Source organism: Pleurodeles waltl, chromosome 3_1 (assembly GCF_031143425.1).
Source record: "Pleurodeles waltl isolate 20211129_DDA chromosome 3_1, aPleWal1.hap1.20221129, whole genome shotgun sequence".
In the NCBI taxonomy this organism is placed as follows: Eukaryota; Metazoa; Chordata; class Amphibia; order Caudata; family Salamandridae; genus Pleurodeles; species Pleurodeles waltl.
In genome coordinates this window covers 130,346,768-130,365,310 of record NC_090440.1, presented here as the reverse complement: position 1 = coordinate 130,365,310, position 18,543 = coordinate 130,346,768, and the positions used below count along the sequence as shown (strand labels likewise).

The following is an 18,543-nucleotide window of genomic DNA, read 5'->3' as shown; positions in this document are numbered from 1 at the left end:
GAAACAATGCAGAAGGGGGCCTGATAGCCACCTGGGTCCTATCATGGGTGAAAATATGGTATCTACTGACTGGAAAGATCTCACTCTCCTCCTCCATAATCTGTTTAAACCTATCTTTACTAAACTGGATACATTGGAAGGGGAAATGGTAAAAATTCTGGAGATCTGCCAGAACCACCCCCCCCGCCAACACTGTCCCCTAACCATAAGAACCCTGTGGTACAGAATACTACTACTAGTGTGCCCGGCCACTCGCATTTTTCACAGGGCACAGATGCATCAGATTTGCACGGAACTATATTGAGCACTAACCCTGGGGCCCCTATACAAGGGCAAGTAAGGGAAGCCCTAAATACAGTCCATCTTAGGCAACCAAGCGTGGCCCAAAATATTGATCATTCTAGAGCATGGTATATAGCCTCTAAGAACAGACCACCGGGTTCCGCTCCAGATGACCCTCAATTGATACCAAAACATGCAGCTCCAGGACACTTTTCCTCGAACCCCCTGAAAAATAGCTCTGCCCACCTACATACAAGAGAAGAACTGCCTATTGTTAATTTACTCCCTGAGTCCTGTCCCTATGTAATTATCATGACCAAAGTCCCGACTCTACGGTCTGATCAGAGTGAGCAACAAGGTGACCTGAAGAACAAGGTTATGCATTGGTTACCACAGAACAATCTTTTCTCAATGAATGATGCCCACCAAATAATCCTAACCCGTAGAGTAGGGTGGGTAATTAATTTCAGAAACCCCTGGATGGTAAGGGATATCCTGTGCAGGGCTCTTTTCGCCCCCAAGATAGAAGCTCCCCAGAACTGACCCCCCCCCCCCCATGTGTATTTTACAGACATTTGCAACCAGGCGAGTCAGGATGCAGATCTGTGCCCTCTATGCCGCCACAGTCTATATCAACATACCCAGGCCCCGATCTCACAAATAATGCACACATTACCACCCCAATACTACTAAGCAGTAAATATCAGATGTTAAGTTCATTGTCAGATAATGACTGACTGGTAAGCGAGGGGTCTGTAGCCTGTAAGAGGACGAGACTAAGGGAGAGGACGAGGCTAAGGGTAAAGGAAACAACCAAACATAAGATGGATCCGAGCCCTATTAGGCTACTATTAGTCCAGCAGGACAAGGATGATATGGATATTAGGGATATAACATACAATGGGGATGGGGAACCAACTGAGGTAGCTCCAAATGCAGTAAGTTACGGCAGGGAAGAATCATGGAGTCAGGAACCAGTTAATAACACCATTGGGCACCATTATCTTACTACATGGAATGTGCAGGGCCTACGTGGCAAAACTGTGACTGAAGAGTGGGGTTCATTAATCAGTAAACTAGATGTGCTTTGCATCCAAGAAACCTGGTGTACCTCACCTGCCTATGTGCAGGGATTTACCTCACACTCACTGCCAGCTACACCATCACCATCTGGGAGGGCCGGGAGCTTCCTGGTGCTTATTTCTAATGAACTCCCAGTAGTGATTAAAAAGACCTTTATGGCGACCACACACTTTCAACTCTTGTGGCTTAAACACAAGAACAAGGTAGATATGGTCATAATGAACTACTATAATATCATCTTTGACGCCACCCGATGTAGGGTTGCCCATGTCCTGAACCATAGCCTAAACAAGTTTCTAAAATTCATCAGCTCCAATCCCATTATTTTTTGTGCCGGGGTACTTTAATATCCAGCCATGCACACGCACCTCTCCTCGGTCCTGTGTATTTACTACCCCTATGGGACAGGATTTGATCATTTTTGTCACAATGAGTATGGAGAAGCCCTTAATTTGATGTTGTCCACTTATGACCTAACGCTTATGGAACGTAAGCACAGTGTTTCTGACAAAATTATTCCAACTCATAGGGGCCCCAACTCAACCTCTGTTATAGACCACATTATTCTGTTGTCTTTTGCACTAAATGGCGGCGACACACCCTATACCGTGCTGACCCGTCTTAGAGACCATGACCCGATTATTCTCCCTAGGTCCTTCTGGGGGCCAAAGGATGTGTTCTATACTACCCTGAATCGGATGGAAGTACACAGAACCACAGGAGTGAGACAGAAATGGGAGGACTTTGTGCCTGCTGATATTCTGCGGAATGTTGTATGTGGCAGCCAGCATGAAGTTGGTTATTGTTTACAGGAGGATATTGAGGTCCCAATGTTATTAAAATGCTTTTGGACTATTGCCGCCTATATACAGGGGCTGCTGACCTCCAGCCCACAACACAGACGACCTTTGCATAAAAAGGGGTGGTTCAACCAAGCCTGCACGAAAGCTAGGAGTTATCTTAAACTTGCCCTGCAATCATTCCTGAGAGACCCGATAGTAATTAAGTCCATTAGAATAAAATAAAAGAAGACACAGGAACAAAGGAAACAGGAACTAAGGGAAGAGGCATGGTCCAAATTATCCCTGGCGACAGAGACTAATAATACCAAACTGTTTTGGGAAACTATTAATGCCCCCTTTCTTTCAGAATGGATGTCATCAGATCTGGGATCCAATGTAGACTGCGCAACAAGGGTGTCCCATTACTTAGAGGTTTTCAAGGAAGGGACTGGGCCAGTAGATATAATCGGGCAGATCGAGCAGGGCCAAACTAACTTTTTAGAGATCACTACAGACGAGGTTCACTCTGCTATCCTAGCTGGAGCTGAAGGTGAGGCCCCAGGACCAGATGGTGTTCCAGTGGATGTCTTTAAATATAACATCTCATTTTGGGTACCAATTTGACTAGAATATTCAACTTGGCCTTATCTGGCGATATCCCGCTGACATGGTACACATCCATCATTATACCAATTTATAAGAAGGGAGATAAGACCGACCCTAAAAACTATCGTTCAATTTCTCTGTTGGACTCCTCTTTGAAAACATGTAGTAGAATAATATTGGAAAGATTAAATGACTGGGTCGTAGAAAATAACATCTTATCACCGGTTCAGTTTGGTTTTAGGAAAGGCCTAGGAACCATAGTGCAATGTGTTAACCTTGACCTAATTATAGGAAAGTATACCAAGGCAAAGAAAGGTGCTCTATATTTAAGCTTTGCAGACCTCAGTAGTGCTTTTGACCTAGTTGAACACGCTCTTTTATGGTCTACCCTAATTGAGTTAGGCGCCCCGAGGTATATCATCAATTTCTTGGCCGTCCTGTATAGCGATCTGACATGCAAAGTCTGATTCGGCCAACTTTGAGAATGCACCACCCCCTTCAAGATAGGTAGAGGTATCCGCCAAGGTTGCGTCCTTGCCCGTTACTGTTTTCTCTATACATTAATGGGGTACATAAACATTTGCAGGGTTTACAGGTCGATCCCCCATACATGGCCGCACGCCTGGTGCCCGCCCTACTTTATGCAGACAATGTTGTCCTGATCTCCAGAACACCCATAGGGGCTCCAAAAGTTAATGTACGGATTTGAACCGTTTGTCATCTAAGGATATGATAATCATAAATCCAAAACATTTACTATGGCTTGTGGCAAGAAGGTAAAGAAATGCAGAAGCTTTTATATTTAGAATATGGAGATTATTACAGTTAACTGCTTTTACTATCTGGGGGTATTATTCTCTAGCAGCGGCAAGTGGGACCGGCTGGTTTGTTCGGGTAGGAACAAACTTAGAAGAAACTCAGGTGCTATATTCAGATTTGCTAGTAAACTAGGATGTCACCCCATAGGCACCATATTGGATATTTACTGGGCTAGAGTTGTCTCCACGGTTGTGGATGGTGCCAGAGTGTGGGGCTACACCAAAAGTGCTCCCCTACAATTAGAGGGGAATTGCTTCCTAAAATGTTATGTCTACCCACATCAGCCTCTAATTGGATTACACATCAAGAAATGGGTTTACAATATTTGGAAGATGTGCTACAGGTGAGACCCCTGCTTTTATGGCATAGTATATGGTATAAGGAAGCCACTGGTTTTACTAAAGATCTTATACTAGACTGTATGAAACTGTATAATGCCATGTGTAGACGCTGGATAGCTTTTATTGAATCCTCCTTTAAATCTGTTTTTAACAGATCTATAAAACTTAATCCAGAGTACGTGCTGTCATTTTAAAAAAAATCTATCAAGGACACTTTTATGAAATTTAAGGCGGACGCAAGGAAGCTAACTGAATCTACTAAAACCACTGTTGGTTTTTACTTCTCATACTCTTTGGATGTAAGTAGATTTGGCTATCTTTCCATGGACACTAACATGCAGCACAGGTTCGTGTTAACTAGACTAAGACTGGGCATTGCTCACCACCTAGTAGCATTTCCGCATACTAGCCATTGCCCTTTAGAGTCAGACAGATGCCCCTGTGATGCAGTCAGCAAACAAAGCACCTTGCATTTCGTCCTATTCTGTAAATTCTATGAACACCTTAGAATCAACTATCTTAAACCACTTTTCAATGCACTTAATATAAGAACTCATCAGGAGGCATTAAAACTTCTGTTAGCCTTAAACTCCCCGAATGTATGCTACAGGGTGGCAAACTATATCCTAAAAGCAATTCATGTCAGGAAAAGTCTTATTGCAATCTAAAATGTGTTTTAAGTATCAATTTCATTTTAACTATTTAAATTTCTTTTATTTCCAACTTTTTATGAGCTCATTGTTTCATGTTTTATTGTATACTATTATGCACTTTTATGGCTTACTTTTGGTATAGCCGAATAAAGATTATGAACTGAACGGATGTTGCATTTGACAACTGAGCTCTGCAGTTGGTCAGTGCCAGCTGATTCAAATGCTGTCCTGGACATTGTCGTCAGATCTTGCACCCAGTACCTGAGGAATTTCTGGCGTCCCTCACTCACCGCATCTAGGATGGTCTGTTGTGAGGTCCCCTTTAGTACCCTTGTTGGGCACCCCTGTTTTATTTTAGTTTTACAGTTAGTGTCTTACTTGTATTTTATACACGTTTTACTTATGCTCAAGGAGACTGCTTTTCAGTGATGGCTTTAGATAAATTATCAGCTGCTTCATTCTAGGAAGGCAAGGTCCGCGCTCGTTCATTTAATCAGTCTTTGCACTACATATAATTTGTACCTTGTGTCCAAGGCTGTTGCACGCTTCACATGATATGCTAACTTGTTTTGCCAGTCCAGGAGTCAGCTTCGATCTCCAAGACACAGCATTACATCAGAACCGTGGTATTAATGTGGCATGAATTATTATATAAACTACACACTGACCCAAGGATCCAGTTATGATAATACTGGGAAGCGTACTGCATGACAGGCAGTCTTGCTATCAAGAACTTCCAGCTTCCCGAGAGGATTGCCATCTACACGACAGGCCAATTTGTGATATTATACCCGGGTATGGGGCTTGGGCTAATCCCTTAGATCAGGCCAGGCAGCAGGTTACAACCACTAGGCTCTCAGACGTAGAACCTCTACAATAGAGATTCTCAAAATTATATGGCAAGAGAATCCGAATTTCATTAAAGACACAGAAGCTAGCATTATGCATACATCTTTTAAATGCCATTCCACGCAACAGTTGAAAGTATGTTACATCATAAAGAAAAAATCTAGAACAGAACACTGGCAACACATAACCAGTCCATGTATAGAACAGTCTTCCTCTTGAATGCGCAACTTCTTGAATCATACTTGCTCTCCTTCCTTTAGTTAGACAAGGAGAATACGAAAGCCATCACATTATAGTAGACTGAATTACTCCCTATTATCATAAAATAAAAATATTGTTAAAGATTCTGCACTGAGAATATTCAATAAATATTTCTTAAACATCTTTAATTTTTTTATTTGTTCTGTATGTTAAATGAAACCAACCACAGGGGAAGGTGGGGAAGGGATAATGTTAGCGTCTGTGTCTTTAATTAAATTCAGATGCTTTTAGCATATAATTTTGAGATGACCAGAGGCTACCATTATACATGTTGGTCGCCCTCTAGTACCACATCAGAGATGTTTTCAATAGGTTTACAATAATGTTTAGCAAACGTGAAGGCATTAAACCAATCAGCTGCTTTCATCTACCACCTTTCCAGAGGGCTTGACTGGCCATGGAACCTTTCAAGGAATGTGCCCCAAACTTATTTAGATCAGCACCTGCTTTGTGCATAGTACACTTCACCCACCTGGCAAGTGTTGCTGTTGTCACTGCTTTAAAAGGTTTTACAAAAGAAATCAATAACTGTTTTACACCATCAGGGCGAAATTCGTTCATACGGAATCATATTCTCTCATGCAATCCACAACACATAGTTTCTTGCATGAATTCTATCTAGGATAAAAGATGGTATCAGACATAGGGCCTGATTACGACCTTGGCGGATGTGAAAAAGGTGGCGGATATCCCGCCCACCATATTACAAGTTCCATTATATCGTATGGAACTTGTAATAGAGTGGACGGGATATTCGTCACATTTGTGACGGAGTAATCCCCTCCGCCAAGGTCATAATCAGGCCCGTAGTCTTCGTTTCTTTAGTAATTTCAAATGTAACTCGTAAGGGATTGTAAAGTCTGTTACTTACCTATAATGCCTTAACATCAGAAACTCTATGATAAGAGATCAAACAAAGTAGTGCTGCAAGCTTCATAGGGAGTCTTTTTGTTTCCAAGTACTTATTACCCGGCCAAGCAGAAAACAAATTGAGAATCAATTTAACGTTTCATAGAGTCTGATATCTAAGTCTAGGCGGTCTTTTCAACCTAATGCTCTTAAGTACTTGACATACGAATGCGTTTTTCCAACGCTTCTGACATTAACCAAACCATGGCCTGCAGATATTGCGGACCTGTAGCAGCTAATAGTCCTGTAACTTGAACCATTGTTGAACTGTTCTACTAGGAAAATTAACAATCTGAACTACAGTAGCCTCCAGGGGATCCTAAGTTCCTTTCCATGCAACAACATACACAAGATCTCCAAATCCCTCTATATCTATACCGAGTACACAAGTCCCAGGATTCCTGTAGGAGTTCCTCAGGTCTTCCCGAAAGGCCTGACATCTCTGAAGATCGCCTGACACTTTCCATTTAAGAATTTTCAAAGTTCATGTCTGGCCATTAGGATGTTCTTCTCCATTTATGACCTTACGAAGCCCTTCCAAAACAGGAAGAAAAAAATGGAACGTCACAAGCTAGTTCCAGGGTCGTCGGGAACCATGCCTCTGAGTTCCAAAACGGAGTTACCAGAACAGTGGAGTTTCTCTCTTCTCTCACTTTCAGAAGGACCCTCTGTATCATTGCAAAAGGAGGGAAACACGTGTGAATTTCTCCCTTTCCAACTGTGGAGAAATGGATTCACAGCTGAAACTCCCCAAGTCTGGCATCCATCTGTACTACTTTTTCAGTTGAAACGTCAATATGCTGGCAAATAAATCTATCCAGTGTACCCCAGGCTCGGACTAGTCTCCTGAAGCACTCCACATTCAACTTCCAATCTCTGTAGTCCCTCAATTGTTTTTTATTCCAGTCCACAAAAACATTTGCCTTCCCAGGCAGATACTCTTCCCTCAAGCTAATTTTGTGCTCTAAACAATAGAGCCAAAGCATCTTTGCTAAATAGGCCAGATCCTGCAATCTTGTACCTCCCAATCGATTTATATATCCTATTGCAGAAATATTGTCCATTTTCCAAAATGTCTGAAACTCATGAGCGCATAAAGACCGTCTGTCGATTCCAAAATGTTGATTTGATGCAACCTCTCTCTTTTTTTACACAATGCACCAGTTTCCTTTACACCCAAGCGTGCACCCCAACCAGTTAGACTTGCATCCGACTCCAAAATGAAGTCTGGGGGACAACCAAAGATTGCTCGCTCATTCCAGGGGTACAAGTTCTCCAACTACCAAGTTAGTTCTATCCTTGCCTCGTGATCTAAAGATACTCTGTCTCCATACCATAAACCTCCTTAAAGCGCTCTCGATTTATCCTTTGTGGGGCACGATTTTATAAAGGACCTGGAAATATTGCCTGAATAGAAGAAAATAGACCTACATTATTGCTAGTTCCCTCAGTGTAGGAGAGTCTTGTTTGAGGATGTCTTATCTCCCTCCAAATCTTAGTTATCTTCTTTAGAGGAAGGAGTAGAACCAAATTCATTGTATCTATTGTGAAACCTGGAAGTTCTAGTGAATATGAGGAGATAAGAATTCACTTTTCCTCGTCTACTACAAAACCCAAACTTTCCAAAAGGGACACGATCACCATGTTCAAGTCTTTCAGAATTTGTGACTGGCACTGAGACATGATTAGGATATTGTTTAGATAAACAATCATTTGGACTCCCCTCTCTCTGAGGTAGAAAGCTACTACTTTCATTATCTTGGTGAAACACCAAGATACTGAGGAAAGGCTGAAGGGGAGTGAACGGAATGGGTAAAGGCGACTCGCCAAAAGAATTGCGGTAAGGTTGATGTTCCTTGGCCATGGGAATAGTAAAGTAGGTGTCCTTGAAATCCAGCTTCAGTAGTCATGAGTCCTTCATCAGAAAATTCCTTAACCAATGAATCCCTTCCATCTTGGAATATCTGTACACCAAGAACCCCTTCCAATGCCTTAGGTTTGTCTTTTTTTCTCCACTAGGAGAAAGGGTACTTATGAAGACTTTCTTGTCTTTCTTTATTTCTGTAACTACCCCTTTTGCCAACATAGATTCCACTTCTTTCTCTACAATTTCTTGTTGATCCATCCTCGGGTTTAATTCTCTTGAAAGGGTTTTTCTAAGACATCTATTCTGAAACCCTAAACCGTTTGTGGGACCAAGGATCTTGAGTGATGGGAAAAGAGTTTGAGTGCCCCCCGTCCCCACTCTTCCTGGCAAGAAGAAAAAGGAGTTAAGGCCATGAGGTCTACTTCCTTTAGTCCGTTGCTGTTGCCCTCTATGGGGGTTGAAGCTAGGAGCCGCTCTGCCTTGTTAGCCTCTACCGTAGCCTCCTCTTGTCTGAAGTTATTAAATTGGGGCCTTTGGAAATCCCAGCCGTCAGAGAGTCCCCTTCTACCGGGCCTTCCAAAAACTCCTTAGCTGAAACTTCCACACATATTTGACTGGGCCTTATTGAGAGCAATGAAGATAGAAACATATTTGCCTTAAGTCTTTATCATATTTTCTCCAAAGAGTAGCCCCTTAGGGTTCTCTGATGACTACTTTTCTGCTTAACCTCCTAGTTTGGGACTAACTTTCAACAGGATGGCTTTGCTTCTCTCTGTGTTCAAGCCAGCATTGGCATTCCCTAGGAGAGCCATTGCACGCTGGCTTCGGCCTCAGAGAAGATCTAAATCCTTAGAAAGACCTTTAATATAAGCTTCTTCGGCCATGTCTATTATCCCAGCAAGGGGCCAACAATATCTAGCAGGCAATCCTGACAAAGCTTTAGGAATCGGTGTAGTCTCTTTCTGGGATCTCTGCCCAATTTGAAAAGGAACGTCATGAGTTCAAGATCAAAGTTCAGCATAAGACCGACCTTGTAATGGATGGCCAATATTGAGCATTCTGCTGTGAGTACATTGTGTGCTTCCTTTTCTAAGGGATTTCTAATCTAATCTATTTCTCAATAAAGTTGCTTACATGCTCAAAGGCCACCACTTGGCACTCCTGGGGTGCTTAATGTTGTGGGTAGAGAACCTCTCTTCCCCTAGAGGGTATTTTAATGACGTTTTTAGAGGGTCGTTCAAGAGGTCATCCCCATCAATATCCTCTTGATCACGATCAAATAAATATTCATCATAGATATCTCCCTTATCAAGTTGGTCATTAAACTCAACATCTTGAGTCTATAATAGTTGCTTGCCGCTAGGGTCGCCCATATCAATTGTGCCGCCTTGGACACCTCTCTTCTGTGTGATGTGTTGTCCTCATCGGCCTGCCCTACCCCCAGCCATTGCCGTTCATTGATGTTAGGCTTCTGCTTTGCACAAAAATCTGCAAGCAATGTCCCTTTGCAGAAGCATTTGAAAACTATTGAAGCTAATGCTACTTTTCCTCTGTCGTTCCAAGATGGATCTCTCTCTACAAGGTCATTTGTTCTCGCTGCTGTGATTTCAACACATACACCAGAGAAGTGGAAAGTTCTCCTTCCCTGCCTTGTTAGTTTGAATGTTAATAGAAAACATGTAGTATGTAATAAGAAAAACATAGTAATCAAGAATATATGTTTTGACATCACCATTCAAAAGGTTGTTTGGCTTTAGTAGGCTCTATGCCTATTGTGCACATTCTTGAACATTAAATACAATGATGCTTTAAATACAATCACCATTTTCTTGTATGTAATGTGTATTATGAAATCTTTGCCACATGTCACATAATAAATCTTGCAATATAGAAGGTCTAACGGGGCATTGCTTCTACAGTAGTTGAGAAAGTATTGCAGGTTTGGAGCTTTCTTTTTTTAAATATTTAAGAGACTGGAGTGGGGCAAGTGCAGATTGAGGTGAATGTAGTGGTGGGGCCATAGGCATTTGTATGACATATAATATTTCAGTGGGAGGTAGTTAGTACTGGCAGAGGTGTACTAGGAAGGCCTTAAGAAGGCCACGGGTGTTGAGTATGAGGACATATTATGTAATTACCCCTCTAGGCTATCTTCCAACTCTATACCTGTTCCATGGGATGAGCTTGTGGGATGGAACAAGGGGGGAACAAATACACATATTAAAAATACATTCTACCGAACATGAAGTTAGGAACATGCTGTTCTTTCTAATGCAAAACATTCTTGTTTCAAACTTCTAAATGTATTTGTTATAAAATTAGTTTTGCGTCTTCTTCTATTTTTGACAAGCTATAATTTACCCACTGCAATGTTAGGTTGGTGGAAAAACAGTGATTGCTTTGTAAACCTCATACACATGCCTTATCTGTGCTCTTTTTCTGAGGACATTCTAAGCATCTGCAACAACGTTCCTCAGAAGATGGATAAGAAGGTCTCATTCACTGAGTTAAAGTGAACACATTGTTAAGAAACTTATGAAAAATAAACATCTGTACTCTTCTATTTTTTTATTTTATTTTTTAAGTCTGGCGTTAGCCAACACTTTTGTTTTTACTAAAATGTTATATATAATATACTTAGAGAATTTCAGTCAGCCCTCTTTATCCATTGGTCTGTTTTTATGCCATTCACATTTTTCTTCCTCTCACAGAAGCATCTAGTGTGTGACACAGGGTTGGCCCATCACCTTTGCTGACTTTATTGTAAGTGACCTCCCTCTGTCCTTTCACAGGGAACACAGCCACACACAGAGTAGTTTTCTTCAGTGCCAGGTGGCAAATTGTACTTCTTGAGACCAAAATATATTTCGACTTCTAGGCTTTTTTGTTATATATTGATCAGAGTGTGGCATTTCGCCCCAGCAATGAGCGGTTACAAAATCCATGGCAAAACAAATCAAAGCTAAAAGGTTGACAGCCAGCTCTAGACATATTGGCTTTATTGTGTTCTTTTATCACAATTACTTTTAAAACTTGAAGTATTTGATGCTTTGAGTGCAGGACTGCTCTACAATGACATAAAATGAAGTACTGTGGAGGGAACTTTCAGCTGGTTGAGAAGCCAGTATTTCCAAATTGCATTTTGTCCTCTTGGGAAGAATTTGTTGGGGCATGAACTTTTTGTTTGCGCCCTTGACAGCTCTTCCACGAGTACTTTTCATCTGTGTGTAATCTGTTATCACCAAAAAAGAAGCTGAGAAGTAGATCCGGGAGTACCCACCCCACTGACCGGATCTTATCCTCCATTGGTCATTTTTTTCTGCTTCAGCCTCCTCCTGCGGAATGTTTTAAAACTTGGAGTACTCTGACAATTAATACATCTGTGCATGTTTTATATGCTTTCTCAGTGTTAAGAATGCATAATGAAGGTAGATAATGTGTTATTTTGAATCATTGTACTCCATCGTATGACTCCCATCTCCTACATTCATGCATTTCTTTTTTTACTACCAGGGCATGCTCTTGCTTACAATGTCATTGCAGGCAACATGGGTTGTCACTTAAATGATAAGAAATGTAAGCTGGTACCATATTTAAGTACAAATGCATATGTACTGTAAGGTTTAACAAAACAGTGTTGCATGGACTGTTTCCTACAAGCACATCTAAGCCTTGTTAATAAAGTTGTGACTAACTTGCATCATCGTATTCTGGTGCACCTTCTTCGCCTATAGGAAGGAAATACTATTATTGAGAATGTGGAAAAATCAAACCTCTTGTGTTATTCTTAGGGAGAGTAGCTGAGGAGGACGACTCCAGCTAGCGTGCCCCCCTCCCAACAAGACTTAATAGTAACCATAGCAATGATTAAACCCCTAATATTGCTCATACACGTAGTTGACTCGTAGCATCCGATTAGCTATTCTTTGCATAAGGTGGTTTTAACCAACTCAAGTGTACTTCTTTCATTGACATCGGAAGGGGTTGTATTTTTTGGCCAAGAGATTAATTTTACTTAGCGATCTATATCAAGAAATATGTTTTTTTCCTGGAGTATTTTTCGGAATAGATAGTTTAGTACTTTAGTTCATTCAGAGCACCTACCGTTTGTGTGCCTGGAATGGAATTTAAATAGCCTGCAGTAGCCCCTTAAAAATAAATATTATTTCATAATAGCTTGTAAAATTAAGTAGCGGTAAGCTCTGTTTTCATTACATTGCACATGGCATGACCGAGGATAAGAAGGTTGTCTATCTCAGGGAAACTAAGCACAGTGGACATGCAGCTATCTATTTATGTGCATGGAACAATGATGGGAAATGCTCTAACCACTAGATATTACTGTGGTACTATAAAGTGACTATAGTGTGACACATACCTATTAGAGTTAGTGTAACACATATGTTGACATATCTCTCCAATATCCTTGCTGTTAAATCCATGCATTGTTTTGAATTGCCAGGGTACTACGATGGCTCAGCATCCCCTGCTCCTGGGTTTTGTAATCCAATTCCATGGAAACCGATCAACGTGCCCCCTCCTCCAAGAGAAGTGCGAAGGAATACAGTGAAGCCACCAAAGAGACGAATGGCGAATCTATCATACAGGCCACGCGGCAGAGTTCAGAGACCTATGGACCATATTTGTATTGGAGCAATGGCGAAAATGTAAAGATGACAAAAAAGTAAAATGAGATTCCATTTGCCAAATGTCACCAGAGTTTTATTCAAATACAGCCAAACTTGAATCAGCGTGCTTCATATTGTACCCTCTATGTACTATGTGTGCGCGTAGTTATGCATGTCTATAAGTGAGTAAACGTACACACACACAGTGCACCAATTCCCATTCCACTGGTGCTTCTCTTTGAACCATCTGTTGAGACCAGTGCAACTGACCCAATGTCAGACCTTTCTGATCGAGATGCTTTAAAATGCAACTTCTGCGTTTGCCGGGTAATATGTAAGACAAAAATTTAAAATTTCATGGATTCTCTTAGAAATTTGTTTTTTAATGTGAAGTTCATAATGTCTATTTTTATAATAATAGAAAAAGAGTAACTTAATTTTTTATCATTTGTATTTTACAAAGACATTGTTTTAAATGTTTTGCAGATTTTGCTAATAAAAGAAACCCCTCCGCTGTTTATTTGTTTATTGACTTTGTAAATTAAGTACACTGGAAAGAGTATTCTTACATCTCTCTGTGATTTGTAAATTATATTATATTGTGCTCTCTAAACAAAACAGTAGGAATGCCTCATATTGTTACTTCCCGACTGTAGTACTATAGGCTGCTGATTGAAGCTGCATTAATTCCATGAATTTACACATGGTTGCTTAGTCACTGTTTCTACTACTTGCCTGCTATTCTATTTTTTTCTTTCTTTCTTTGTTTTTGGACTAGTAGATTGCGTGGTCACGCGTAAGCATCCCAGCACATTCTCTCATGGTTCCTTGACTTTTGGATAACATGTCTATGTATCAAAGATGCATCTGTTTCCTAGAATGACCGTACTGTACATGATATTCTTCATACGTGTAAACATGGCAAGATAGAGCGGCTACCATTCATTTTTTTAAAACCTTTATTTTGCAGTTTTATAGAACATCTCCACAACACATGCATGGACATGGCATATTCATACGATAAATACTTTTGGACTCAATCACCAATATATCAAATACTGTAGGTAATACAGTAATTTAGACCGGAACTATTCATCAATTGATAGTCATTCAATAGGTGCTCATTTTATAATAGCATCTCCCTCAGGCCTAATGGGTTGACATGCTTCCAGCCTCTGAATCCCCTGTGTCTGAGTCTACTTTCAAATGTGTTAAAATTGTCCAACATCAATCCCCATGCCATCAAGTCTCCCTCAAGCTTATCGTCTGTGTGAGAAAGTTGAATATGTTGTTCCTCGGTGACCCCCTAAACCAGGACATCCTTTATCCATAGGGCCTCACTAGGGGTCTGTGTCCCCATCCATCCCATCCCTACCCTATGTTTCACAAGTAGTAATGCTAGCTTTAGGAACTTGTATCCAATCTTATGTACCCTAGGTCATCGGATTCCTCCCAGGAAGCATGCACACAGTGCCTGTGTTTCAGCACTACAGGGTATAATTGCATCCCAGAACTCAGAAACCCTTTCACATGACCACGTTAGGTGAATAAAAGTGGCTCCCTCCACCCCTCAACGGGCATACCTCGCCTTCCTGCTTGGGTTAATCTGGTTAATTTTAGCTGGTGTTGTATGTGTGCGATATAGGAAGTTAAAATGAAGTAATCTGAATCTGTTGTCACAGGAGACTGATTTCACCAATTCAGACATTCACCCAATCCAAATCTATAAAGGGTTTGCCATTGTCTACCTCCCAGGCCGCCCTTGCTCGCTATACCTGTTTACCATTCATTTTAAAATCATTTTCTGTCCGCTGTGAAACCAGACCACTGATTATTGGCAAGTGCTTGTGGGCCCGGATCATGTTTCTGTACTTGGCAAAATCTACTCACTTGACTGAAATCCTAAATGTAACACAGATTGAACATAAGCCCTCCCAGTTACAGGTATCCGTTATGTTGCATACAGGTAGCATCAGCAAATCACGTTGGAAGGATAATATTATAAAGGTTTACTTGAACCTTTGATAGTCAGTAAATGTCTGTTAGAATAACACTCCTATTGCTCTGATTAATGTACAGCGCACATTGTGCGAAGCTTGACTATAGCTTTGCAACCCATTATAGACTGATGTGAACCAGATGTATGTACAGGTGAATGTACAGATTTATTGAGGCAGCAGGATAAGTTTGGGAGCCGGGCAGAACAAAATGATTTAAACTTGTGTACATATAAGAGATCTTGGTTTAGTTTAGTTTAATAGCTTCATAGAGCGCATGGCTACCTGAAGGCCTCCCAGCGCTAAAAGAGGACGAGGGCATCACAGTGAAAATTTATATTGGAAAGAGTAGGGTCTTCAGTTTACTTCGAAAAGAAAGTTTGGAATTATCTATTCGAAGTGACAGGGGGAGGCAATTCCATAAATTCGCTGCTCTGTATGTGTAGGACCTACCTCCCCATCTTGTTTTTTTAACACGGCAAATGTCAACTAGACCAGCAGATGCGGATCTAAGGGCTCTCTGGGGAGCATAGGGGTGTAATCATACGCTTGATATAAGAAGGTCCCCTATTATGAAGAGCTTGATGTACCGTACACAGAGCCTTAAAATGAATCCTTTGCTGGATAGGAAGCCAATGGAGGGAGGCTAAGGCTGGTTTGGCCGATTCAGTTCTGGGGATGGCCATGAGTAGCTGAGCTGCCGCCTTCTGCAGTCTCCTTAATACACAGATAGGAGAGCTCAGGAACAGCACATTCCCGTAGTCTAGTCGGGATAGTATGAGGGCTTGAATTATAAGTCTTTTGGCAAGAAAAGGGAGAAATTAAATAAAAAAATCTAAGTATTCTTAGAAGATTGAAGCAAGAGGCCGCTAATTTTATTACATGCTGTTCCATTGATAGGCGGGAGTCCAGCCATACTCCTAGGCTTTTTATAGTTTCCTTTGGAGGAGGAAGCCTTTCAATTCTTCTGGAATTGAGATGGGAGATTTAAGTAGGGAGAAATTGCCAACCAGCATTACTTCAGTTTTTTTTATCATTTAGCTTGAGCTTATTATTTATCCGGTTAGCAATGTCTGTAAGACAGGAGGATAAACAGGTGTGGATAATGCGATCAAAGCATGGAAGTCTCATTAGGGTTCACTCTGTTACGTGTAGAAAATGGGCATGTTAATGGTAATGGATGAGGTGTGGATGGGCTGTTCCTTGCGAAGAAGAGTTTGGTTCAACATATACAGCAATCCATTGATTGTAGGCAATGCAGAAGGGCTGAGAAAGATGCAGGCCTGGTGATACAGCCAGGTTACATTTTTCATTGAAAAACAACATGATCAACTTTCGTCGTTTTGGTAATCTGTGCAGCATGCAGGACACTTCAGAGATGCAAAAGCTGAGTCAAAGGTTTAGGCTAGTAGGATGCTGCCTTCATCCACGGTAGACTGGAATGAGGCTTGGACATTGGTTCTTAAGTCAGAGTCAAGGACGTTCAGGTTTACGTTTCGGAGCAGCGTTAGTGCATAAAAGGCTGCCTTGGCTTTCCTGCTGTTATAGCTTTGGAAGGAGAGGTCACCGTCTTATATGAATGCACAACATTTCACACTGACAAAGAGTTGGGGGTTTGAAACCATCTCCGTTCATGTTAGTGAACATTTCTTGGAATATGGCCTTCACTGCTGCAGGTGATATAAGTTATGTCAGTGGTTCTTAACTTTTTGACTTCTGTGGACCCTCACTTAATCACTACTGGCACTCGGGGACCCCCACTGAATCATTATTGAAATCCGGGAACCACCCATTGAGTCATTACTTGAAGTTGGGGAGCACGGGCTAAGCATTTTCTATGATTTGAATCTCTAAAACAATACACAAAAAATACAGAAACAATCATTCATCAAACAAATACACAAATTATGAAATATTTGAATGTAATTCACAAACAAATATAAAACAGACAACAAAATGTTAACTTTAATGGGAAAGTTGGAGCTTTCCTAAAATTAGTTGAGGCCACTCATAATCCATACTGTGGCCCTCATTATGAACACGGCCGTGAACACCGTTGACCGCCGTGGCGACGGCGAACAGAAGTCCCCCATTGGCTGTGAACAGAAACCCGCCATATAATGATGCAAAAATCAGAAACCGACAAATATCTCCCTGCCACCAGTCACCGCCAGGACCTTGTCCGCGGAAATGCTGGACCTCCCGCCAGCGCCAAGCACACAAACACCCCTCCCTCCAAATAATGAAGCACAAATCACTGCAGCGGTCAGTGGAAGCCAAACGACCATTGGTGGTACAGACCACCACGGGCGGCAAGTGGACCCAACAGTAAGAAATGCACACATTGGCAAGTTTGAAACCCACACACCTGACACACATCCACAGCACTATAAAACACTCAGACACACCCCACAATCCTTTGCATCACCAATAGGAGAAGCCAGACGGACAACACTACAGGCAGACACTGAACGCCACATCACACGACTCACACACCCAACCACACAACAGCACCCTCACCTAGGCCCACAGAAGACACCATTCACAACACACACCATGGCACCCCCAAACACCCATGCTTCACAGAAAGGGAGCTAAGGACCATGGTGGACAAGATACTGAAGGTCGAGCCCAATTATTTGGGGCACAGGTCCAGCACACTCCCATCGCCACGAAGATGGAGCTATGGCAGACAATAGTGAACTAGGTCAATGCAGTGGGACACCATCCACGCACCAGGGACGACATCCGCAAGAGATGGAACGACCTGCGTGGGAAGGTCATGTACATGGCATACCTGCACAACATTGCAGTCCAGAAGACTGGGGGAGGACCTCCACCAACACCACCCGACTACATTGACTGGGAGGAAAAGGTACTGGCCATTCTGCACCCTGGGGGACTCACTAGACTTACTGGAGGAATAGACTTGGGTAAGTCGTCTACATTTACCCCGTATCCATCACACCTGTAATGCATGCACCACCCCACCCCTCCAACAGCCACCAGGACCACTACCCCACCCAGGCCACAATCACTAAATCCAGTCGCCCTGCATGCCCACAAACCCACTAACAGGCCCACATCTCTCCCCTTGTGCACAGCCACCTACCCCTGCAAGGAATCACAAAGGGACTACACCACCCACAATGCACCCCCACATCCAAAGCAAAATGCAATGCAAACCTCACAAAGGCACCATGCATGGCCCCAAAGTGTAAAAACCTGAACAAAACAGTCCAGTCCTGTGCACCCCATCCTATCATGCAATTGTAACAGACATGTCCATTCCCCTCAACAGGCACCACCACCCTGACAGACAGGACAAAGAGTGGCAGTGCCCCACAGGGAAGCAGGCACCTCCCAGGACATGGGATGGAACCCTGGACTTTGACAATCACCCTGGCCCCTCTCACAGTCCTGGACTGTCATCTTCCAGCAGCCTCACCCAGGACACCACTGACAC

At 42.1% G+C, this 18,543-nt stretch overlaps 1 protein-coding gene across 3 annotated transcripts in view; it reads left to right on the top strand.

Annotated features, from left to right (window-relative positions):
- The window catches only part of CCDC34 (coiled-coil domain containing 34), a 145,312-nt gene extending 131,714 nt beyond the window's left edge, over positions 1-13,598 (top strand). For all 3 annotated transcript variants that reach the window (XM_069221964.1, XM_069221962.1, XM_069221963.1), the window contains one exon: positions 12,915-13,598. In XM_069221964.1, coding sequence (XP_069078065.1) covers positions 12,915-13,022 — 108 coding nt within the window. In that variant the 3' untranslated portion in view covers positions 13,023-13,598. The remainder of the gene's footprint in view (positions 1-12,914) is intronic.
- The last annotated feature ends 4,945 nt before the right edge of the window (positions 13,599-18,543 follow it).